The 26,044-nt window shown below is 54.3% G+C and overlaps 1 protein-coding gene across 1 annotated transcript in view; it reads left to right on the top strand.

Annotated features, from left to right (window-relative positions):
• The first annotated feature begins 392 nt into the window (after nucleotides 1-392).
• The window catches only part of LOC117193763 (sodium-dependent serotonin transporter-like), a 38,768-nt gene continuing 13,116 nt past the window's right edge, over nucleotides 393-26,044 (top strand). The window contains exons 1-3 of the mRNA XM_033398494.1: nucleotides 393-891; nucleotides 1,772-2,327; nucleotides 2,395-2,671. Of these exons, the coding sequence (XP_033254385.1) occupies nucleotides 2,118-2,327; nucleotides 2,395-2,671 (487 nt within the window). The 5' untranslated portion in view covers nucleotides 393-891; nucleotides 1,772-2,117. The remainder of the gene's footprint in view (nucleotides 892-1,771; nucleotides 2,328-2,394; nucleotides 2,672-26,044) is intronic.

The following is a 26,044-nucleotide window of genomic DNA, read 5'->3' as shown; positions in this document are numbered from 1 at the left end:
GGGCACCTGCTGACAGGCGGGCCGCTCATCGCACCCCCAGCACCCAGGACCCCGGACCAGGAGGGTCTGAGCTGCTTAAAGCGATGGAGGCTTGTCTCGTCAGCCAGGCAAATGTTCTGGCAGCGATGGTCCCGGGAGTATGTGCTGGGATTGCAAATAAGATGCAAGTGGCACCAGGAGGAGCAAAACATAAAGGAAGGCGACCTCGTAATCGTCGCCGAGGACAACCTGCCCCCTCAACAGTGGCTCCTGGGAAGGGTGGTCGGCCTAAGGACGAGCAGCGGAGCCACGTTCAGGAGGCCAATCCACAAATTGGCGCTTCTGCCAATAGTTTGAAGCCTTCCAGGCCTTCAACGGGGCCGGTGTAGCGCCATTTGGATAATAATAATTGTTATTAGGATAGTATTTCATGAAGTCTAGTGTAAGTTAGGCTAGGGCAAAGCGGGAGGCATACAAGTACAGGTGACACTTTACCCTTACGTCGGGGTCCACTCTCCACTCACCTCTCCGCACCCCACTCGTGGGGCATGGGATTCAATCAACTTCGATGAGCAACAGTTTGTTGCAATTTAAGTTACTCTTTGCCACCTGTCCAGATCCGTTCCGCCACGCCCCATGTGGCCGGCACAGGCACGAGGCTGCACATACACGATGGGGCTTGCTGCCGAGGACTTCGTGGCGCCCGCCTGCGCATCGCGCGTATAAAAGGACCACTCCGGACGGAGGATTCATCAGTTGGCCCAGCGAAGCGGCGCGCGTCTTTCAATTCGAGGACCAAGGGACCCCTTCCAACAGTGTTCTTAAGTTCCAAAGTGTCCGGAAAACAAATAAGAATGTGTGAAAATTGAAATTGTGGCTATTGAAATTTCTATTCAAATTCTATTGACGAAAGTATGTGATTTTGAAGATTATTTTAAGCAGAACTTTACCATTGATTAAGTCGATGATTTCTGAGATTTGTTATTCGTGCCTTCCTTTAACCAATTTTCGTATTAAAATATATTTGAATATTTATACAGATACCCGAAGTATATTAAATATCTAACTAAAAGCAGAATCTAACAGCCCCTCCCCTCGGTATCTCTGAGTATCTTTTGATTGTTTTGAATTGCGCTGCCTTCGTGGGGCATATTTTTAGCACCTGTCTTATCAGAATTTCGCATTTAACACCTCCATCTGTTGCCACACGCGGACGACGCGTCGTTCTTTATCTCTGAATGTGCCACAATTAAATGGTAATTAAAAAGTCCAACAGCACTCGCACTCGGTGCGGGGAAGGCCCAGAGAATAGATCGGGAGCTACATATGCTATTTGTTCTGTTGATTGTGTATTCATTAGCCAAAGTGGGTTATGATATCCAACCCATTAATCATACGGTACGCCGCCGCGTCGGTTGCATACTTTAAATAGATAAAAGTAAAAACCTTAAATAATTAAATTTCCAAATGAAACACAATAGTCCTGAGGTCAGCTGTGAAAAGAGGTACTTTAAAGCATTGACATTGAATGGGTTTTGGCAGCAGATTACCAGCAAAGGACACCGCCGGGAATTCGAATCCGAAACCAATGCATGTGCCACGGTCATCGAGGTGGAGGAGATTCTGCAACTGTTGCAGGGTCGAATGAGATGTGGGGAAAAAGTATGGTAATTCGAATGTGCACTACCCTTGAGGGCTTGGCAGAGTCAATAAATAGCCCCCCCAATGGAATCGTCCATGACATGCATCCGTGTTGCTGCTCCATTTAATCTGAATGCTTAACCGCTTCCAGTTAATGGCCAGCAGAGGCATTGAAGCCTCCTCCAGTCCGACGGAACCGTGCAGCATGTGAGAGGCCGAGTGGCGAAATGCCATTTTCACGTCCACAGCGCTAAACGGGCCGGAAAAGATAGAGGAAACTGCGAGGAAGCAGCCCATCCAGAGAGCAGCAGAGGACCGAGGACGAGACCTTGGCAACTCCCACCCCTGTTTCGCCCCTGGCCCCTGAGCTGACTGAGGAGCGATTCCGGCTGGCTACGCTAGTGCCGCGATCGGCGTACACGGCCACGCCTCCCGCCCAGGCCCAGGCCAAGGCACAGGCAGAGGGACAAGCAGCAGCCGATCCCTGCCCCAGAACGATGGAACGAAGCGCGAGTGTCAATAACAGCTCCGAGTTCGGCGGCGGCCACAGCTCAGCCTCGACGGCGGGCAGATCCACGGCCACGCCCTGGACGAACAACAAGGAGTCACCGAACAACGAGGATGACTCGAACGAGGACGATGGCGACATACTTGCCACACCCGCCAAGGTCACCGATCCGCTGGCACCGCGTCTGGCCAACAATGAGGTGACATTTCTAGCCTCCTTCCTTCTCTGTAAATAATCCTTCATATTCCTTCGGTGCCTCCTTGCAGCGTGTGCTGGTTGTGTCCGTGACGGAGCGTACCCGCGAGACTTGGGGCCAGAAGGCCGAGTTCCTGCTGGCCGTCATCGGTTTTGCCGTCGATCTGGGCAACGTGTGGCGTTTCCCCTATATCTGCTACCAGAACGGCGGCGGTGCCTTCCTGGGGCCCTACTGCCTCTTCCTCATCTTCGGCGGCCTGCCGCTGTTCTACATGGAATTGGCCCTCGGACAATTTCATCGATGCGGTTGCCTAAGCATCTGGAAGCGCATCTGTCCGGCCCTAAAAGGTTAGTGATTCCTGAAGACGAATTCTGTAAATAAATAACTTTTGGAGATACCCATTAACTGCACTAACTGTGGGTCTATTGAGTAATCGATCCAAGTGGGGCCTTAGCCTCTTAGCCTTATGAATGAATGAACAATTTTTGATTTAGAGTTAAATATTTCTGTTTTTATATGCTCACAACTCTGCAATGATAGATCATTTCTGATTGCAATTTACATGCGACCTGAGGCGAAAAAAGAGACCCGTACCATACCTTAGCCGAAAAAAGAAAAACACACATAATTTCCCGGCTCGAGGCAATCACCGTTCCGCTTTAAATACGATATGAAATGGCAATTTAAATGAATTACAAATATTGAGTTTTAGTCGCGGGCAGACATGAAAAACGAAATTGCATTGTAAAGTAGTGATCCTAGGCTGGGGTCAGTCTCAGTCTGCCCAGGGTCACCTACAGTTTATTTGTAAGTTGCTGAGACGTTGAGACTGGGGGAGGCGGGTCGTTGGCGCAGGGATCGCCGAGCCGTCGTCAACGACGGGGCCTTCGGGAGAAATTATGGGGGGCTGAGGAAAGGGAATCGGTCGTTGGGCCGGGCGGCGCGAAACTCACCAGGGACGCTGCACACCCCGACTTCAGCAGGGTAAAAACTCCTGTTGCCAAGTTCGAGGTGATCCGCGGGTCCGGTGAGGAGGAGGAAAGGAAGAGAACACATACCGCTTCTCACTCCAGCAGGGTAAAACCCTGTTGCCAGAGTCAGAGCGGGAGCGTAGGGACCGAAAACAGTCAGGAAAACGGAAGGGGAAGGGGGGAGAGATGACCGCAGTCGGTGGTCCGACCGGGGAAAGCAAATGGAAGCAGTAGAATTCTTAGTCATATGATCGAAGTTTTATTGGCCTGGTTTCCCTCGCACTCCCTTCTACTTCTACCACTACCTTGGCCATCGGCCAGCTCACCCGCGGATCCGGCGTCTGTGTTCCTGCAGCTCGTCCATTCTTCTCCTCTTCTTGCGCGCCCGGCCGTTCAACACTTTTTCTTGCTTTTCTAGTCACTGTCCGCGGCGTTCCGTCTTCGCTCGCTTCCGAAAATCGACTCCTCGCTCTCGCCACGGTCGCTCGACGCTCTCACCACGCCTGGCGCTCGTTTTCGGGCCAACGGGACTTTCTCGAAAGAGATCCGCTCTGTTTCCGGCTGAGCATGGCTCTCTCTCTTCGCTGTTCTCTTTGCGGTTATTCTGTGTGAGCTGGCCGTTTGGCGGGATTTCGGCTATGCAAAAATTAACTAGCTTATTTACTAACATAGAAGATGATTTTGACTGATACGAATCTCGCTCCATTGCGATGTCCTATATTTTCAGGTTGTCTTCTTAATCAATTAACTCTTTTTACTATGTGAGGCTCCCAGTATGGGTCCTCACACCCTCTCCTTGCTTCGGGGGGCCCGTGAGCGAATGGTTACTTTGCTCGTCTTGCTGATGTGGACCTGGAAGAAGGTGTTGTCCGCCTCTGCCAAGAATCGGACATCTTTACGCCGCGGGTCGACGAGTTGTGCCAGGAGCCGGGCCTTCAGGGTGTCTGGCAGCCGGCCGTCGGGCGTACGTACGTCAGGAATAGTGATGGCCTCTGCCCCCTCGTCGGGGTTCGAACCCGGAGCGGTGAAGTCGGCTGCTTCTCCTACGGTGGCGTGTCCAGGGCCCTGCGCGTGCTCTTCGACGACCTGGTCGGGGTTGACTCGGCCGGTGCCCTGAGCGTGGGTGAACGTGGCTTTGGCGACGGTGCCAGGGCTTGGGTCCCGGGCGTTGGCGGCCACGTCTCCCGTAATATTGACGTGATCGGGGTCTGAATCGTGCACCTCGGGGATCTGGTCAATGCGTGGCCAGCTTACGACGTCGCCGCATAGATTTTCCCAGCTGAGGACCTCTGGGTGGACTTGGCATTCTCGCGGAGTGGGGCGAAGAATCAGTTCCTCGATGATCTCCCAGTCGACTGGGGGCTCGGACTTGGCTTTTGTCGTGGTTCTCCGTCGGCGGGGGTCTCTAGCATTCGATGAGCTGTGAATAGGAATAGACTTGTTGACTACAGGCAAGAAATACTTTAATACCCTACGAGTGCGGCGGAGTGGTTATAGACGTAATGTGAATCTCCAAAATGTCGGCCTTGGTTCGGTACAATCACGGTTGCGGTTTGCCCTTGAAGGAACAGCCACGCCCGCTTCTTCGTAGGATATCCGGGTCCCTGAAGCGGATGTGTCCAGGAGAAGCAGCCACGCACGGCTCGTTCGGTGCGTCGTTCCTCGCAAGATATCCGGGTTCCTGAAGTGGATGTGTCCAGGAGGAGAAGCCACGCACGCCTCGTTCGGTGCGTCGTTCCTCGCAAGCTATCCGGGTTCCTGAAGCGGATGTGTCCAGGAGGAGCAGCCACGCACGCCTCGTTCGGTGCGTCGTTCCTCGCAAGATATCCGGGTTCCTGATTGGTTTCGTCTCTGTGTATCCGGGGGTCAGCATCGTTGTGGCGATTTGAGTAGATCCGCGTTGTAATCAAGATTGTTGTATATTGGTTCGGTCCGGGTATGGTCGGTATGGTCCCTCGAATTTCGACAGAGTGTGGCGACGTAGCATCACTTGGGATCCGATAGCCGGTTTCCATTCCCTACGGCGGAGGTTGTAATGTAGTTTTTGCTCCTCTGATGCTTTGTCGCAGTTTGTTTTTACGATTTCGAACACCTCTCTCATCTGTCGGGCTCTGGTCTCCGGGTCGGCGATGCTGGTTCCCGTTCCTGGCGTAACCTCATCATACAAGGCGCCTGGCAGTCTTGGCTCGCGACCTTGGATCAAAAACGCGGGGCTGAATCGCGTTGAATCGGACACGCTAGAGTTAATCGCGAGCGTGATTTCTGGCAAGAGCTCGTCCCAAGTATTCTGTTTTTCGTCGATGTATTGCGCCAGCATCGTTTTAATTGTTCTGTTCGCGCGTTCTGTTGGATTTTGTTGGGGAGTGTACGGGGCAGTGTGCTGAAGTTCCATCCCTAGTCTTTTGCAGAATCCTTTGAACGATCGGCTGGTAAACTGTGCCCCATTGTCGCAAACGAAGGTACGAGGGGTACCAAAGCGGCTGAGGATTCTTTGTCGTAACGATCTTTCCAGGTGTGGCGTAGTTGCCTTGCGTAGGCACCAGTTCGACCCACTTACTAAATGCGTCGAAGAAAACAAGGAGGACGGTGTTTCCATGTTTGGAGCGAGTCAACGGCCCAACAAAGTCGGCGCATAGCACGCTGAAGGGTTAGTCAACTTGTCTGGTGAACATTTTCCCCGCCGGTTTGAGCTGGCTCACCTTGTATTTTTGGCACACTACGCATTGGCGAACGTATCTGGCGACTTCTCGGAACAGGCCTGGCCAGTAGTACTTTTGGGCGACTCGTGTGCTTGTTTTTCGGATTCCTAGATGTCCGGCCGTCGGGTGGTCATGGCATTCTTTTAGTACGCGTCGTCTGTGGTCTGCAGCGACGCAGAGTTTCCATGGGGTGGAGTCTTCCTCTTCGGGCACGGTGTGCAGTCGCCGATACAGTTGTCCACTCTCGCTTCGGTAGTCTTCGTATTTGCCCGGCTGCTGCCTGATTCTCGCCAACATTTTCCTGATCCACTTGCACTGTGACTCTTCCTCCAGAGCTTTATGTAGTAACTCCAATTGTTGGCGGGAAAGTGCATCTGCTACCACGTTTTGCTTCCCTCGGCGATAGTGGATATCGAATTGATACTGCTGCAGCTCTAAAGCCCAACGTGCTAACCGTCCAGTGGGGTTGTCGATCGAGTTGATCCATTTCAGGGCGAGATGGTCCATGATCACGTCAAATCGGTATCCTTCCAAGTAACAGCGCAGCTTACGGATTGCCCACACTATTGCCAAGCATTCTTTCTCAGTAACGGAGTAGTTCTCCTCGGCTTTGGACAAGCGTCGACTCGCGTAGGCTATTACTCGTTCCTCGTTCCTTTTCTTTTGCGTAAGAGCGGCTCCTAATCCTTGTTCGCTAGCGTCGGTTTGCAATGAGAATTTTTCATGAAAATCAGGGCAGGCGAGAACCGGCGCTTCAGTTAACCTGATCCATACCGATGCATCGGCGAAGTTCCTTGACACCTGCAGGGGGTTTCAGGTTGCGCACTGCGGCGATCTTGTCAGGATCCGTGTGTATGCCGTTCCCGCTGATGACGTGCCCTAAATATTTCAGTCTGCGTTTGAAGAAGCTGCATTTGTCCTGGTTGAGTCGAAGATTAGCCTTGCGCAGTCGCTGTAGAACTGTCCCGAGATGCCGCATGTGGGCCTCCACTGTGTGCCCGATAACGATAATATCATCAAGATAGGCGAACGCGTGTGGTTCCATGTCAGGGCCAATCACGCTATTCAGTGCTCGCTGGAAGGTCGCGCCGGCGGAGTGAAGGCCAAAAGGCATCACTTTCCAGTGAAACAATCTGCGGCCCGGCACGGTGAACACCGTACACTCGCGGCTGGCTGGGGCAAGCGGAATTTGCCAGTAGCTTCAGATCCAGGGTCGATATGTACCTGGCATCTCTCAGCTTTTCCAATATGTGTTGAATCCTGGGGAGGGGGTACGCGTCGGGGATTGATCGCGCGTTCAACTGTCGGAAGTCTATGCACATCCTGATGTCACCTGTTTTTTTGCCCACGAGGACAATTGGGGCGCTATGTGGACTCTTCGACGGTTCAATTTTCCCTTCCTTAAGCAGTTCGTCGACCTGTTTATTAATGACGGCTTGCATAATAACGTTGTTTTATAGGCTTGTTATCGCGCATCACGATAGTCTGTTCTGCAATGGGGGACACTCCGCTGAGGCCGTCGAATTATTTCAGTTCTTGTTGCAACCATTCGGCGATCCAGGGTTCCAAGGGTTCGTCGTCTTTGGGCTCGGATCCAGGGGTCAAAACGTCGGACAATTGGGATATACCCACGGTGGCCACTGTTGCTCATTGGGTCCGTTGCCATTCACCGGTGCTCCTACGGCGGGGTCCGTTGTCGCCAGTGCCGGGTTCGAATCGCACGAGTCTCTTGGATCGCCGCTGTACCTTGTGTACTCGGAAGGGGTTTTTCCGCATGGCTCTGGGGTCGAGGCCGGGGAGCGCCGATCTCTATCCGGGTTGGTATCCTGCCGGGGTCGAAACCTCGTCCGAATTCCTAGAATCCCTTGAAGGGACGGCCACACACGTCTCGTTTGGTACGTCGTCCCTCGCAAGTTTTTCACACCTCACCATCATGGATCCCAGGGGATCGGCCACGCACTCCTCGTTGGGTACGTCGTTCCTCGTCGGGTCCTGATGCTGGGTGATCCGGTCTCGGGTGAGTCTTGAGTCCTGGTATCATGGCTGTGTTTAAATTTCAGGCGCAAGGGGACTCCTCCACACTGCAGGGTCGCGTCTATTCCGCATAGAAAATCCATCCCGAGGAGGACGTCATCCAGCACATCTTTCATTACCAGCACCGGCATCTTTACTTGTTGATCTCCTAATCGTATGTTTGCCATCAGCGCCTGAGTCAATTCCCGGAGGGACCCATCCGCCAATCTGATCGTCGTTCGTACCATCGCTATACTCTGTCCGTTATCCAGCTTCAGAGCTTTGCGTTTGCTAACGAAGCTCCGTGTGGCGCCTGTGTCCAGAGTAGCGAGCAGGTCCTCTCCTTCCATGGTTACTTGCGCGCGAATTCGTCCTCTCTCCAGCCGCAGGGTTCCCTTTACTGCCTCGGGGTGGGAGTGGCGGTCTTCGCCCGGTCCCCTGCCGAGTGAAGCGCCTGTCTGTTTCCCGACGAATTCCTGCGACAGCATTCAATGGTGCGTAGCCCGCGACGGCCGCAGTCCCAGCAGTATAAGCCTTGGGGCTGTTCACACTCCCTGGAAAAGTGTCCGGTCCCGCCGCAGTTCCTACAAGCATGCTGCACGTCGATTATGGTGTCGGCGTCTTGGATGATGGTTCCATTCCTGGCATCCGGCTGTTGCGAGTCCGTTGACCAATCCCTCACCTGGGTTCTATCGTGCCGGAGATCCTGTGTCCTCGCAGCCGCGTGATTCCTTGGTCCTCGTTGGCCGGCCGTTGGCCTTGAAGTTTCCCGGGGATGGGTGTCTCGTGCTTGGTTCGCGTAGCCCGTGAGTTCCGACGGGCCCTTGTTACGCGTCACCTCGAAGTTCACAACCAGTTGCGTTCGTTCGGTGAGAGAATCAAAATCTTTTCGCCTCGTAAACAACTGGTATTCCGGGAGCATGTTATCGTATATCCTTTCCAATTCCTGAGCCTCGGTGTATCCCGCGCGCTGCATCATTAGTCGAATGTCCACGAGGTACGTTTTAAACGCTTCTTTTGGTCGTTGAAAATGGGTTCGGATCTCGTCCTCTAGCCGTTGAAAGTACCGGGAAGGCAAAAAAAACTCTGAAAACTCTTTGCGGAAGGTCTCCCATGGTTCTCCACTGAGGCGGCTCGTTCGAAACCAACTCTCGGCCCGACCGGTCAACAACACGAGGATTCCTTGTGATAAGTGTCGTAGATCTATCCTATAAGTGGCTGCCCTCTCTTGCACGTGCTCAAGGAAACTTAACGGATCGCCGGACCCATAAAACACGATTCCCCAGCGGACCATTTTCTCGGTGATCGCAGCGTTAAAATGCTCCTCGTTCCAGGTGGGCCCCTTCGTTGATGGGTCCTTGCTACCGTGCAGGTTTCTCTGCGCGGCACCGACGTCGATGCCGTGGAGCAGGCTCTCTACCGGCACAGCGGATCCCTACGCCACGATACTACGACTACTGGCGGGTACGACATCATACGCAGCCGGGGGAACGGTTTGTAGGCTAAGAGGCGCGAGTGTAGAAGGACGGGGAGAAAGTGGTTTAACCTCTGGAGTCACGGCGACTCCGTACTGGGCCTCCAATTCCACCAACCGAGAGCGCACCGTACTTGGTAAATCGGCCGAGTTTGCGAAGGTCGCGAGTCGACGTCTCAACTCTTCGACAGTTCCAGCACTGTCTAACCCAAGCTCCGCGGTAATCGTCTCCAACTCGTTTTTGCGCCTAACCGAAATCCACTTGACTCCCATGCTGAGTTGGTCCGGGTCACTGCTGCTGCACGTGGTCTACGATCGAATGTCTGGGGCGTCGCCCGAAGAATCGAAAAACGTAGCTAATGATGCGGCGAAAGACGGGGCTCTGAATCCTTAAACGGCGAAGACGCGTGCGAGACTATTCGGTGGTGAATTACCGGTGGGCCGTCCTGGTCGGGGACCTGTACACGGGGCTGGCAACCCAATTAACGCGCGCTTGTTCAGGGGTACTTTAGTCGTTGGTTTCTGCAGGATCGTTCCGATGAGAATCCGTTGGTTCGTGTTCAGCTACGGAGGGAGCGCGAGATGGACAGAAGACGCGGGATCGCTGTCTTTCGCACGTTGTATGCTGCAGGATATGGACCACTGTATTGCCCGTTGTGTTCCGATCGAAGGCAGGGGATCACTCTGTTTCACACGTTGTATGTTGACCGCAGGCTGAGGACTACTGTCTTTTGCGCGTTGTATACTGATCGAAGGCTGAGGACTATCCCTTGCGTTGTGTACAACCCGGCTTATATTGGGTCTGGCTGAACGGCCGAGCCTCTGCCGACGTCGACGTCTCGGAATCGGCCGAGAACACCACGCGAGAGAGCCGCGGGCGAATGGTTAGGTAAATAGTCGAATATCGGGGGGTGCGGGTAGTATGAGGAAGGGATAATTGCATGTATTATACTCGTGGGTCGTTCGGCACATCCTCGCCGCCGACGCCCAGAACTGTTCTCCGGTCTTCACCCACTCTCTCCCCACTGAAATGTAACAGAGGTCTGGCTGCCCTTGGCTCTTTCCCCACTGTACCGGGAGCTATGATCCCGCATGGTTTTGCCCGAGTAAAACGGGGACCACGGAATTTTCGTTCTGCTTTTTCATTTTTTTTTCTCTTTCTGCTGGACATGGGAAGTACATCGCTATGCTTTGCTTGGCTGTGGGCTGTACTTTCATTCTGTCGTTTTCCTCTCTCCTTTCCTCTCTCCCGTTCTCTCCTCTCCATTTGCCGACGGCTAACGGGGATTGTACAGATTTTCGGCCACGCTTTGCTCGCTGCTGGCCTGTACCTTCGTATCGTATTTTCCTATTGATACCCTATAAATTTCTCCTCGGTTTGATGCGGCGCTACCTACGCGATCTACTTGTGGGTCTTTAGGCCACGAAGGGTGAAATCCCCCCAGAAAACTATCGTTTAAATTGTCTCAACAGTCCCTGCTCGGGCGCCATCTGTAAAGTAGTGATCCTAGGCTGGGGTTAGTCTCAGTCTGCCCAGGGTCACCTACAGTTTATTTGTAAGTTGCTGAGACGTTGAGACTGGGGGGAGGCGGGTCGTTGGCGCAGGGATCGCCGAGCCGTCGTCAACGACGGGGCCTGCGGGAGAAATTATGGGGGGCTGAGGAAAGGGAATCGGTCGTTGGGCCGGGCGGCGCGAAACTCAACAGGGACGCTGCACACCCCGACTTCAGCAGGGTAAAAACTCCTGTTGCCAAGATCGAGGTGAGCCGCGGGTCCGGTGAGGAGGAGGAAAGGAAGAGAACACATACCGCTTCTCACTCCAGCAGGGTAAAACCCTGTTGCCAGAGTCAGAGCGGGAGCGTAGGGACCGAAAACAGTCAGGAAAACGGAAGGGGAAGGGGGAGAGATGACCGCAGTCGGTGGTCCGACCGGGGAAAGCAAATGGAAGCAGTAGAATTCTTAGTCATATGATCGAAGTTTTATTGGCCTGGTTTCCCTCGCACTCCCTTCTACTTCTACCACTACCTTGGCCATCGGCCAGCTCACCCGCGGATCCGGCGTCTGTGTTCCTGCAGCTCGTCCATTCTTCTCCTCTTCTTGCGCGCCCGGCCGTTCAACACTTTTTCTTGCTTTTCTAGTCACTGTCCGCGGCGTTCCGTCTTCGCTCGCTTCCGAAAATCGACTCCTCGCTCTCGCCACGGTCGCTCGACGCTCTCACCACGCCTGGCGCTCGTTTTCGGGCCAACGGGACTTTCTCGAAAGAGATCCGCTCTGTTTCCGGCTGAGCATGGCTCTCTCTCTTCGCTGTTCTCTTTGCGGTTATTCTGTGTGAGCTGGCCGTTTGGCGGGATTTCGGCTATGCAAAAATTAACTAGCTTATTTACTAACATAGAAGATGATTTTGACTGATACGAATCTCGCTCCATTGCGATGTCCTATATTTTCAGGTTGTCTTCTTAATCAATTAACTCTTTTTACTATGTGAGGCTCCCAGTATGGGTCCTCACACCCTCTCCTTGCTTCGGGGGGCCCGTGAGCGAATGGTTACTTTGCTCGTCTTGCTGATGTGGACCTGGAAGAAGGTGTTGTCCGCCTCTGCCAAGAATCGGACATCTTTACGCCGCGGGTCGACGAGTTGTGCCAGGAGCCGGGCCTTCAGGGTGTCTGGCAGCCGGCCGTCGGGCGTACGTACGTCAGGAATAGTGATGGCCTCTGCCCCCTCGTCGGGGTTCGAACCCGGAGCGGTGAAGTCGGCTGCTTCTCCTACGGTGGCGTGTCCAGGGCCCTGCGCGTGCTCTTCGACGACCTGGTCGGGGTTGACTCGGCCGGTGCCCTGAGCGTGGGTGAACGTGGCTTTGGCGACGGTGCCAGGGCTTGGGTCCCGGGCATTGGCGGCCACGTCTCCCGTAATATTGACGTGATCGGGGGCTGAATCGTGCACCTCGGGGATCTGGTCCATGCGTGGCCAGCTTACGACGTCGCCGCATAGATTTTCCCAGCTGAGGACCTCTGGGTGGACTTGGCATTCTCGCGGAGTGGGGCGAAGAATCAGTTCCTCGATGATCTCCCAGTCGACTGGGGGCTCGGACTTGGCTTTTGTCGTGGTTCTCCGTCGGCGGGGGTCTCTAGCATTCGATGAGCTGTGAATAGGAATAGACTTGTTGACTACAGGCAAGAAATACTTTGATACCCTACGAGTGCGGCGGAGTGGTTATAGACGTAATGTGAATCTCCAAAATGTCGGCCTTGGTTCGGTACAATCACAGTTGCGGTTTGCCCTTGAAGGAACAGCCACGCCCGCTTCTTCGTAGGATATCCGGGTCCCTGAAGCGGATGTGTCCAGGAGAAGCAGCCACGCACGGCTCGTTCGGTGCGTCGTTCCTCGCAAGATATCCGGGTTCCTGAAGTGGATGTGTCCAGGAGGAGAAGCCACGCACGCCTCGTTCGGTGCGTCGTTCCTCGCAAGCTATCCGGGTTCCTGAAGCGGATGTGTCCAGGAGGAGCAGCCACGCACGCCTCGTTCGGTGCGTCGTTCCTCGCAAGATATCCGGGTTCCTGATTGGTTTCGTCTCTGTGTATCCGGGGGGTCAGCATCGTTGTGGCGATTTGAGTAGATCCGCGTTGTAATCAAGATTGTTGTATATTGGTTCGGTCCGGGTATGGTCGGTATGGTCCCTCGAATTTCGACAGAGTGTGGCGACGTAGCATAACTTGGGATCCGATAGCCGGTTTCCATTCCCTACGGCGGAGGTTGTAATGTAGTTTTTGCTCCTCTGATGCTTTGTCGCAGTTTGTTTTTACGATTTCGAACACCTCTCTCATCTGTCGGGCTCTGGTCTCCGGGTCGGCTATGCTGGTTCCCGTTCCTGGCGTAACCTCATCATACAAGGCGCCTGGCAGTCTTGGCTCGCGACCTTGGATCAAAAACGCGGGGCTGAATCGCGTTGAATCGGACACGCTAGAGTTAATCGCGAGCGTGATTTCTGGCAAGAGCTCGTCCCAAGTATTCTGTTTTTCGTCGATGTATTGCGCCAGCATCGTTTTAATTGTTCTGTTCGCGCGTTCTGTTGGATTTTGTTGGGGAGTGTACGGGGCAGTGTGCTGAAGTTCCATCCCTAGTCTTTTGCAGAATCCTTTGAACGATCGGCTGGTAAACTGTGCCCCATTGTCGCAAAAGAAGGTACGAGGGGTACCAAAGCGGCTGAGGATTCTTTGTCGTAACGATCTTTCCAGGTGTGGCGTAGTTGCCTTGCGTAGGCACCAGTTCGACCCACTTACTAAATGCGTCGAAGAAAACAAGGAGGACGGTGTTTCCATGTTTGGAGCGAGTCAACGGCCCAACAAAGTCGGCGCATAGCACGCTGAAGGGTTAGTCAACTTGTCTGGTGAACATTTTCCCCGCCGGTTTGAGCTGGCTCACCTTGTATTTTTGGCACACTACGCATTGGCGAACGTATCTGGCGACTTCTCGGAACAGGCCTGGCCAGTAGTACTTTTGGGCGTCTCGTGTGCTTGTTTTTCGGATTCCTAGATGTCCGGCCGTCGGGTGGTCATGGCATTCTTTTAGTACGCGTCGTCTGTGGTCTGCAGCGACGCAGAGTTTCCGTGGGGTGGAGTCTTCCTCTTCGGGCACGGTGTGCAGTCGCCGATACAGTTGTCCACTCTCGCTTCGGTAGTCTTCGTATTTGCCCGGCTGCTGCCTGATTCTCGCCAACATTTTCCTGATCCACTTGCACTGTGACTCTTCCTCCAGAGCTTTATGTAGTAACTCCAATTGTTGGCGGGAAAGTGCATCTGCTACCACGTTTTGCTTCCCTCGGCGATAGTGGATATCGAATTGATACTGCTGCAGCTCTAAAGCCCAACGTGCTAACCGTCCATTGGGGTTGTCGATCGAGTTGATCCATTTCAGGGCGAGATGGTCCATGATCACGTCAAATCGGGAGCCTTCCAAGTAACAGCGCAGCTTACGGATTGCCCACACTATTGCCAAGCATTCTTTCTCAGTAACGGAGTAGTTCTCCTCGGCTTTGGACAAGCGTCGACTCGCGTAGGCTATTACTCGTTCCTCGTCCCTTTTCTTTTGCGTAAGAGCGGCTCCTAATCCTTGTTCGCTAGCGTCGGTTTGAAATGAGAATTTTTCATGAAAATCAGGGCAGGCGAGAACCGGCGCTTCAGTTAACCTGATCCGATGCATCGGCGAAGTTCCTTGACACCTGCAGGGGGTTTCAGGTTGCGCACTGCGGCGATCTTGTCAGGATCCGTGTGTATGCCGTTCCCGCTGATGACGTGCCCTAAATATTTCAGTCTGCGTTTGAAGAAGCTGCATTTGTCCTGGTTGAGTCGAAGATTAGCCTTGCGCAGTCGCTGTAGAACTGTCCCGAGATGCCGCATGTGGGCCTCCACTGTGTGCCCGATAACGATAATATCATCAAGATAGGCGAACGCGTGTGGTTCCATGTCAGGGCCAATCACGCTATTCAGTGCTCGCTGGAAGGTCGCGCCGGCGGAGTGAAGGCCAAAAGGCATTACTTTCCAGTGAAACAATCTGCGGCCCGGCACGGTGAACACCGTACACTCGCGGCTGGCTGGGGCAAGCGGAATTTGCCAGTAGCTTCAGATCCAGGGTCGATATGTACCTGGCATCTCTCAGCTTTTCCAATATGTGTTGAATCCTGGGGAGGGGGTACGCGTCGGGGATTGATCGCGCGTTCAACTGTCGGAAGTCTATGCACATCCTGATGTCACCTGTTTTCTTGCCCACGAGGACAATTGGGGCGCTATGTGGACTCTTCGACGGTTCAATTTTCCCTTCCTTAAGCAGTTCGTCGACCTGTTTATTAATGACGGCTTGCATAGCGGGGTTTTTTGGATAATAACGTTGTTTTATAGGCTTGTTATCGCGCATCACGATAGTCTGTTCTGCAATGGGGGACACTCCGCTGAGGCCGTCGAATTATTTCAGTTCTTGTTGCAACCATTCGGCGATCCAGGGTTCCAAGGGTTCGTCGTCTTTGGGCTCGGATCCAGGGGTCAAAACGTCGGACAATTGGGATATACCCACGGTGGCCACTGTTGCTCATTGGGTCCGTTGCCATTCACCGGTGCTCCTACGGCGGGGTCCGTTGTCGCCAGTGCCGGGTTCGAATCGCACTCGTCTCTTGGATCGCCGCTGTACCTTGTGTACTCGGAAGGGGTTTTTCCGCATGGCTCTGGGGTCGAGGCCGGGGAGCGCCGATCTCTATCCGGGTTGGTATCCTGCCGGGGTCGAAACCTCGTCCGAATTCCTAGAATCCCTTGAAGGGACGGCCACACACGTCTCGTTTGGTACGTCGTCCCTCGCAAGTTTTTCCCACCTCACCATCATGGATCCCAGGGGATCGGCCACGCACTCCTCGTTGGGTACGTCGTTCCTCGTCGGGTCCTGATGCTGGGTGATCCGGTCTCGGGTGAGTCTTGAGTCCTGGTATCATGGCTGTGTTTAAATTTCAGGCGCAAGGGGACTCCTCCACACTGCAGGGTCGCGTCTATTCCGCATAGAAAATCCATCCCGAGGAGGACGTCATCCAGCACGTCTTTCATTACCAGCACCGGCATCTTTACTTGTTGATCTCCTAATCGTATGTCTGCCATCAGCGCCTGAGTCAATTCCCGGAGGGACCCATCCGCCAATCTGATCGTCGTTCGTACCATCGCTATACTCTGTCCGTTATCCAGCTTCAGAGCTTTGCGTTTGCTAACGAAGCTCCGTGTGGCGCCTGTGTCCAGAGTAGCGAGCAGGTCCTCTCCTTCCATGGTTACTTGCGCGCGAATTCGTCCTCTCTCCAGCCGCAGGGTTCCCTTTACTGCCTCGGGGTGGGAGTGGCGGTCTTCGCCCGGTCCCCTGCCGAGTGAAGCGCCTGTCTGTTTCCCGACGAATTCCTGCGACAGCATTCAATGGTGCGTAGCCCGCGACGGCCGCAGTCCCAGCAGTATAAGCCTTGGGGCTGTTCACACTCCCTGGAGAAGTGTCCGGTCCCGCCGCAGTTCCTACAAGCATGCTGCACGTCGATTATGGTGTCGGCGTCTTGGATGATGGTTCCATTCCTGGCATCCGGCTGTTGCGAGTCCGTTGACCAATCCCTCACCTGGGTTCTATCGTGCCGGAGATCCTGTGTCCTCGCAGCCGCGTGATTCCTTGGTCCTCTGTGGCCGGCCGTTGGCCTTGAAGTTTCCCGGGGATGGGTGTCTCGTGCTTGGTTCGCGTAGCCCGTGAGTTCCGACGGGCCTTTGTTAGGCGTCACCTCGAAGTTCACAACCAGTTGCGTTCGTTCGGTGAGAGAATCAATATCTGCTCACCTCCTAAACAACTGGTATTCCGGGAGCATGTTATCGTATATCCTTTCCAATTCCTGAGCCTCGGTGTATCCCGCGCGCTGCATCATTAGTCGAATGTCCACGAGGTACGTTTTAAACGCTTCTTTTGGTCGTTGAAAATGGGTTCGGATCTCGTCCTCTAGCCGTTGAAAGTACCGGGAAGGCAAAAAAAACTCTGAAAACTCTTTGCGGAAGGTCTCCCATGGTTCTCCACTGAGGCGGCTCGTTCGAAACCAACTCTCGGCCCGACCGGTCAACAACACGAGGATTCCTTGTGATAAGTGTCGTAGATCTATCCTATAAGTGGCTGCCCTCTCTTGCACGTGCTCAAGGAAACTTAACGGATCGCCGGACCCATAAAACACGATTCCCCAGCGGACCATTTTCTCGGTGATCGCAGCGTTAAAATGCTCCTCGTTCCAGGTGGGCCCCTTCCTTGATGGGTCCTTGCTACCGTGCAGGTTTCTCTGCGCGGCACCGACGTCGATGCCGTGGAGCAGGCTCTCTACCGGCACAGCGGATCCCTACGCCACGATACTACGACTACTGGCGGGTACGACATCATACGCAGCCGGGGGAACGGTTTGTAGGCTAAGAGGCGCGAGTGTAGAAGGACGGGGAGAACTCAACCGAGAGCGCACCGTACTTGGTAAATCGGCCGAGTTTGCGAAGGTCGCGAGTCGACGTCTCAACTCTTCGACAGTTCCAGCACTGTCTAACCCAAGCTCCGCGGTAATCGTCTCCAACTCGTTTTTGCGCCTAACCGAAATCCACTTGACTCCCATGCTGAGTTGGTCCGGGTCACTGCTGCTGCACGTGGTCTACGATCGAATGTCTGGGGCGTCGCCCGAAGAATCGAAAAACGTAGCTAATGATGCGGCGAAAGACGGGGCTCTGAATCCTTAAACGGCGAAGACGCGTGCGAGACTATTCGGTGGTGAATTACCGGTGGGCCGTCCTGGTCGGGGACCTGTACACGGGGCTGGCAACCCAATTAACACGCGCTTGTTCAGGGGTACTTTAGTCGTTGGTTTCTGCAGGATCGTTCCGATGAGAATCCGTTGGTTCGTGTTCAGCTACGGAGGGAGCGCGAGATGGACAGAAGACGCGGGATCGCTGTCTTTCGCACGTTGTATGCTGCAGGATATGGACCACTGTATTGCCCGTTGTGTTCCGATCGAAGGCAGGGGATCACTCTGTTTCACACGTTGTATGTTGACCGCAGGCTGAGGACTACTGTCTTTTGCGCGTTGTATACTGATCGAAGGCTGAGGACTACTGTCTTTTCGCGCGTTGTATACTGATCGAAGGCTGAGGACTACTATCCCTTGCGTTGTGTACAACCCGGCTTATATTGGGTCTGGCTGAACGGCCGAGCCTCTGCCGACGTCGACGTCTCGGAATCGGCCGAGAACACCACGCGAGAGAGCCGCGGGCGAATGGTTAGGTAAATAGTCGAATATCGGGGGTGCGGGTAGTATGAGGAAGGGATAATTGCATGTATTATACTCGTGGGTCGTTCGGCACATCCTCGCCGCCGACGCCCAGAACTGTTCTCCGGTCTTCACCCACTCTCTCCCCACTGAAATGTAACAGAGGGCTGGCTGCCCTTGGCTCTTTCCCCACTGTACCGGGAGCTATGATCCCGCATGGTTTTGCCCGAGTATAACGGGGACCACGGAATTTTCGTTCTGCTTTTTCATTTTTTTTTCTCTTTCTGCTGGACATGGGAAGTACATCGCTATGCTTTGCTTGGCTGTGGGCTGTACTTTCATTCTGTCGTTTTCCTCTCTCCTTTCCTCTCTCCCGTTCTCTCCTCTCCATTTGCCGACGGCTAACGGGGATTGTACAGATTTTCGGCCACGCTGCTGGCCTGTACCTTCGTATCGTATTTTCCTATTGATACCCTATAAATTTCTCCTCGGTTTGATGCGGCGCTACCTACGCGATCTACTTGTGGGTCTTTAGGCCACGAAGGGTGAAATCCCCCCAGAAAACTATCGTTTGCCATCTGTAAAGTAGTGATCCTAGGCTGGGGTCAGTCTCAGTCTGCCCAGGGTCACCTACAGTTTATTTGTAAGTTGCTGAGACGTTGAGACTGGGGGAGGCGGGTCGTTGGCGCAGGGATCGCCGAGCCGTCGTCAACGACGGGGCCTTCGGGAGAAATTATGGGGGCTGAGGAAAGGGAATCGGTCGTTGGGCCGGGCGGCGCGAAACTCACCAGGGACGCTGCACACCCCGACTTCAGCAGGGTAAAAACTCCTGTTGCCAAGATCGAGGTGAGCCGCGGGTCCGGTGAGGAGGAGGAAAAGAAGAGAACACATACCGCTTCTCACTCCAGCAGGGTAAAACCCTGTTGCCAGAGTCAGAGCGGGAGCGTAGGGACCGAAAACAGTCAGGAAAACGGAAGGGGAAGGGGGGAGAGATGACCGCAGTCGGTGGTCCGACCGGGGAAAGCAAATGGAAGCAGTAGAATTCTTAGTCATATGATCGAAGTTTTATTGGCCTGGTTTCCCTCGCACTCCCTTCTACTTCTACCACTACCTTGGCCATCGGCCAGCTCACCCGCGGATCCGGCGTCTGTGTTCCTGCAGCTCGTCCATTCTTCTCCTCTTCTTGCGCGCCCGGCCGTTCAACACTTTTTCTTGCTTTTCTAGTCACTGTCCGCGGCGTTCCGTCTTCGCTCGCTTCCGAAAATCGACTCCTCGCTCTCGCCACGGTCGCTCGACGCTCTCACCACGCCTGGCGCTCGTTTTCGGGCCAACGGGACTTTCTCGAAAGAGATCCGCTCTGTTTCCGGCTGAGCATGGCTCTCTCTCTTCGCTGTTCTCTTTGCGGTTATTCTGTGTGAGCTGGCCGTTTGGCGGGATTTCGGCTATGCAAAAATTAACTAGCTTATTTACTAACATAGAAGATGATTTTGACTGATACGAATCTCGCTCCATTGCGATGTCCTATATTTTCAGGTTGTCTTCTTAATCAATTAACTCTTTTTACTATGTGAGGCTCCCAGTATGGGTCCTCACACCCTCTCCTTGCTTCGGGGGCCCGTGAGCGAATGGTTACTTTGCTCGTCTTGCTGATGTGGACCTGGAAGAAGGTGTTGTCCGCCTCTGCCAAGAATCGGACATCTTTACGCCGCGGGTCGACGAGTTGTGCCAGGAGCCGGGCCTTCAGGGTGTCTGGCAGCCGGCCGTCGGGCGTACGTACGTCAGGAATAGTGATGGCCTCTGCCCCCTCGTCGGGGTTCGAACCCGGAGCGGTGAAGTCGGCTGCTTCTCCTACGGTGGCGTGTCCAGGGCCCTGCGCGTGCTCTTCGACGACCTGGTCGGGGTTGACTCGGCCGGTGCCCTGAGCGTGGGTGAACGTGGCTTTGGCGACGGTGCCAGGGCTTGGGTCCCGGGCGTTGGCGGCCACGTCTCCCGTAATATTGACGTGATCGGGGTCTGAATCGTGCACCTCGGGGATCTGGTCCATGCGTGGCCAGCTTACGACGTCGCCGCATAGATTTTCCCAGCTGAGGACCTCTGGGTGGACTTGGCATTCTCGCGGAGTGGGCCGAAGAATCAGTTCCTCGATGATCTCCCAGTCGACTGGGGGCTCGGACTTGGCTTTTGTCGTGGTTCTCCGTCGGCGGGGGTCTCTAGCATTCGATGAGCTGTGAATAGGAATAGACTTGTTGACTACAGGCAAGAAATACTTTGATACCCTACGAGTGCGGTATAGACGTAATGTGAATCTCCAAAATGTCGGCCTTGGTTCGGTACAATCACGGTTGCAGTTTGCCCTTGAAGGAACAGCCACGCCCGCTTCTTCGTAGGATATCCGGGTCCCTGAAGCGGATGTGTCCAGGAGAAGCAGCCACGCACGGCTCGTTCGGTGCGTCGTTCCTCGCAAGATATCCGGGTTCCTGAAGTGGATGTGTCCAGGAGGAGAAGCCACGCACGCCTCGTTCGGTGCGTCGTTCCTCGCAAGCTATCCGGGTTCCTGAAGCGGATGTGTCCAGGAGGAGCAGCCACGCACGCCTCGTTCGGTGCGTCGTTCCTCGCAAGATATCCGGGTTCCTGATTGGTTTCGTCTCTGTGTATCCGGGGGGTCAGCATCGTTGTGGCGATTTGAGTAGATCCGCGTTGTAATCAAGATTGTTGTATATTGGTTCGGTCCGGGTATGGTCGGTATGGTCCCTCGAATTTCGACAGAGTGTGGCGACGTAGCATCACTTGGGATCCGATAGCCGGTTTCCATTCCCTACGGCGGAGGTTGTAATGTAGTTTTTGCTCCTCTGATGCTTTGTCGCAGTTTGTTTTTACGATTTCGAACACCTCTCTCATCTGTCGGGCTCTGGTCTCCGGGTCGGCGATGCTGGTTCCCGTTCCTGGCGTAACCTCATCATACAAGGCGCCTGGCAGTCTTGGCTCGCGACCTTGGGTCAAAAACGCGGGGCTGAATCGCGTTGAATCGGACACGCTAGAGTTAATCGCGAGCGTGATTTCTGGCAAGAGCTCGTCCCAAGTATTCTGTTTTTCGTCGATGTATTGCGCCAGCATCGTTTTAATTGTTCTGTTCGCGCGTTCTGTTGGATTTTGTTGGGGAGTGTACGGGGCAGTGTGCTGAAGTTCCATCCCTAGTCTTTTGCAGAATCCTTTGAACGATCGGCTGGTAAACTGTGCCCCATTGTCGCAAACGAAGGTACGAGGGGTACCAAAGCGGCTGAGGATTCTTTCTCGTAACGATCTTTCCAGGTATGGCGTAGTTGCCTTGCGTAGGCACCAGTTCGACCCACTTACTAAATGCGTCGAAGAAAACAAGGAGGACGGTGTTTCCATGTTTGGAGCGAGTCAACGGCCCAACAAAGTCGGCGCATAGCACGCTGAAGGGTTAGTCAACTTGTCTGGTGAACATTTTCCCCGCCGGTTTGAGCTGGCTCACCTTGTATTTTTGGCACACTACGCATTGGCGAACGTATCTGGCGACTTCTCGGAACAGGCCTGGCCAGTAGTACTTTTGGGCGACTCGTGTGCTTGTTTTTCGGATTCCTAGATGTCCGGCCGTCGGGTGGTCATGGCATTCTTTTAGTACGCGTCGTCTGTGGTCTGCAGCGACGCAGAGTTTCCATGGGGGGGAGTCTTCCTCTTCGGGCACGGTGTGCAGTCGCCGATACAGTTGTCCACTCTCGCTTCGGTAGTCTTCGTATTTGCCCGGCTGCTGCCTGATTCTCGCCAACATTTTCCTGATCCACTTGCACTGTGACTCTTCCTCCAGAGCTTTATGTAGTAACTCCAATTGTTGGCGGGAAAGTGCATCTGCTACCACGTTTTGCTTCCCTCGGCGATAGTGGATATCGAATTGATACTGCTGCAGCTCTAAAGCCCAACGTGCTAACCGTCCAGTGGGGTTGTCGATCGAGTTGATCCATTTCAGGGCGAGATGGTCCATGATCACGTCAAATCGGTATCCTTCCAAGTAACAGCGCAGCTTACGGATTGCCCACACTATTGCCAAGCATTCTTTCTCAGTAACGGAGTAGTTCTCCTCGGCTTTGGACAAGCGTCGACTCGCGTAGGCTATTACTCGTTCCTCGTCCCTTTTCTTTTGCGTAAGAGCGGCTCCTAATCCTTGTTCGCTAGCGTCGGTTTGCAATGAGAATTTTTCATGAAAATCAGGGCAGGCGAGAACCGGCGCTTCAGTTAACCTGATCCATACCGATGCATCGGCGAAGTTCCTTGACACCTGCAGGGGGTTTCAGGTTGCGCACTGCGGCGATCTTGTCAGGATCCGTGTGTATGCCGTTCCCGCTGATGACGTGCCCTAAATATTTCAGTCTGCGTTTGAAGAAGCTGCATTTGTCCTGGTTGAGTCGAAGATTAGCCTTGCGCAGTCGCTGTAGAACTGTCCCGAGATGCCGCATGTGGGCCTCCACTGTGTGCCCGATAACGATATTACCATCAAGATAGGCGAACGCGTGTGGTTCCATGTCAGGGCCAATCACGCTATTCAGTGCTCGCTGGAAGGTCGCGCCGGCGGAGTGAAGGCCAAAAGGCATCACTTTCCAGTGAAACAATCTGCGGCCCGGCACGGTGAACACCGTACACTCGCGGCTGGATGGGGCAAGCGGAATTTGCCAGTAGCTTCAGATCAAGGGTCGATATGTACCTGGCATCTCTCAGCTTTTCCAATATGTGTTGAATCCTGGGGAGAGCTCCGTGTGGCGCCTGTGTCCAGAGTAGCGAGCAGGTCCTCTCCTTCCATGGTTACTTGCGCGCGAATTCGTCCTCTCTCCAGCCGCAGGGTTCCCTTTACTGCCTCGGGGTGGGAGTGGCGGTCTTCGCCCGGTCCCCTGCCGAGTCAAGCGCCTGTCTGTTTCCCGACGAATTCCTGCGACAGCATTCAATGGTGCGTAGCCCGCGACGGCCGCAGTCCCAGCAGTATAAGCCTTGGGGCTGTTCACACTCCCTGGAGAAGTGTCCGGTCCCGCCGCAGTTCCTACAAGCATGCTGCACGTCGATTATGGTGTCGGCGTCTTGGATGATGGTTCCATTCCTGGCATCCGGCTGTTGCGAGTCCGTTGACCAATCCCTCACCTGGGTTCTATCGTGCCGGAGATCCTGTGTCCTCGCAGCCGCGTGATTCCTTGGTCCTCGTTGGCCGGCCGTTGGCCTTGAAGTTTCCCGGGGATGGGTGTCTCGTGCTTGGTTCGCGTAGCCCGTGAGTTCCGACGGGCCCTTGTTACGCGTCACCTCGAAGTTCACAACCAGTTGCGTTCGTTCGGTGAGAGAATCAAAATCTTTTCGCCTCGTAAACAACTGGTATTCCGGGAGCATGTTATCGTATATCCTTTCCAATTCCTGAGCCTCGGTGTATCCCGCGCGCTGCATCATTAGTCGAATGTCCACGAGGTACGTTTTAAACGCTTCTTTTGGTCGTTGAAAATGGGTTCGGATCTCGTCCTCTAGCCGTTGAAAGTACCGGGAAGGCAAAAAAAGCTCTGAAAACTCTTTGCGGAAGGTCTCCCATGGTTCTCCACTGAGGCGGATCGTTCGAAACCAACTCTCGGCCCGACCGGTCAACAACACGAGGATTCCTTGTGATAAGTGTCGTAGATCTATCCTATAAGTGGCTGCCCTCTCTTGCACGTGCTCAAGGAAACTTAACGGATCGCCGGACCCATAAAACACGATTCCCCAGCGGACCATTTTCTCGGTGATCGCAGCGTTAAAATGCTCCTCGTTCCAGGTGGGCCCCTTCGTTGATGGGTCCTTGCTACCGTGCAGGTTTCTCTGCGCGGCACCGACGTCGATGCCGTGGAGCAGGCTCTCTACCGGCACAGCGGATCCCTACGCCACGATACTACGACTACTGGCGGGTACGACATCATACGCAGCCGGGGGAACGGTTTGTAGGCTAAGAGGCGCGAGTGTAGAAGGACGGGGAGAAAGTGGTTTAACCTCTGGAGTCACGGCGACTCCGTACTGGGCCTCCAATTCCACCAACCGAGAGCGCACCGTACTTGGTAAATCGGCCGAGTTTGCGAAGGTCGCGAGTCGACGTCTCAACTCTTCGACAGTTCCAGCACTGTCTAACCCAAGCTCCGCGGTAATCGTCTCCAACTCGTTTTTGCGCCTAACCGAAATCCACTTGACTCCCATGCTGAGTTGGTCCGGGTCACTGCTGCTGCACGTGGTCTACGATCGAATGTCTGGGGCGTCGCCCGAAGAATCGAAAAACGTAGCTAATGATGCGGCGAAAGACGGGGCTCTGAATCCTTTAATGGCGAAGACGCGTGCGAGACTATTCGGTGGTGAATTACCGGTGGGCCGTCCTGGTCGGGGACCTGTACACGGGGCTGGCAACCCAATTAACACGCGCTTGTTCAGGGGTACTTTAGTCGTTGGTTTCTGCAGGATCGCTCCGATGAGAATCCGTTGGTTCGTGTTCAGCTACGGAGGGAGCGCGAGATGGACAGAAGACGCGGGATCGCTGTCTTTCGCACGTTGTATGCTGCAGGATATGGACCACTGTATTGCCCGTTGTGTTCCGATCGAAGGCAGGGGATCACTCTGTTTCACACGTTGTATGTTGACCGCAGGCTGAGGACTACTGTCTTTTGCGCGTTGTATACTGATCGAAGGCTGAGGACTACTGTCTTTTCGCGCGTTGTATACTGATCGAAGGCTGAGGACTACTATCCCTTGCGTTGTGTACAACCCGGCTTATATTGGGTCTGGCTGAACGGCCGAGCCTCTGCCGACGTCGACGTCTCGGAATCGGCCGAGAACACCACGCGAGAGAGCCGCGGGCGAATGGTTAGGTAAATAGTCGAATATCGGGGGGTGCGGGTAGTATGAGGAAGGGATAATTGCATGTATTATACTCGTGGGTCGTTCGGCACATCCTCGCCGCCGACGCCCAGAACTGTTCTCCGGTCTTCACCCACTCTCTCCCCACTGAAATGTAACAGAGGTCTGGCTGCCCTTGGCTCTTTCCCCACTGTACCGGGAGCTATGATCCCGCATGGTTTTGCCCGAGTATAACGGGGACCACGGAATTTTCGTTCTGCTTTTTCATTTTTTTTTCTCTTTCTGCTGGACATGGGAAGTACATCGCTATGCTTTGCTTGGCTGTGGGCTGTACTTTCATTCTGTCGTTTTCCTCTCTCCTTTCCTCTCTCCCGTTCTCTCCTCTCCATTTGCCGACGGCTAACGGGGATTGTACAGATTTTCGGCCACGCTTTGCTCGCTGCTGGCCTGTACCTTCGTATCGTATTTTCCTATTGATACCCTATAAATTTCTCCTCGGTTTGATGCGGCGCTACCTACGCGATCTACTTGTGGGTCTTTAGGCCACGAAGGGTGAAATCCCCCAGAAAACTATCGTTTGCCATCTGTAAAGTAGTGATCCTAGGCTGGGGTCAGTCTCAGTCTGCCCAGGGTCACCTACAGTTTATTTGTAAGTTGCTGAGACGTTGAGACTGGGGGGAGGCGGGTCGTTGGCGCCGGCATCGCCGAGCCGTCGTCAACGACGGGGCCTTCGGGAGAAATTATGGGGGGGCTGAGGAAAGGGAATCGGTCGTTGGGCCGGGCGCGAAACTCACCAGGGACGCTGCACACCCCGACTTCAGCAGGGTAAAAACTCCTGTTGCCAAGATCGAGGTGAGCCGCGGGTCCGGTGAGGAGGAGGAAAGGAAGAGAACACATACCGCTTCTCACT

This window comes from Drosophila miranda, assembly GCF_003369915.1.
Source record: "Drosophila miranda strain MSH22 chromosome Y unlocalized genomic scaffold, D.miranda_PacBio2.1 Contig_Y2_pilon, whole genome shotgun sequence".
NCBI lineage: Eukaryota > Metazoa > Arthropoda > Insecta > Diptera > Drosophilidae > Drosophila > Drosophila miranda.
The sequence above is the reverse complement of the archived record's forward strand: the minus strand, read 5'-3'. Positions and strand labels throughout refer to the sequence as shown.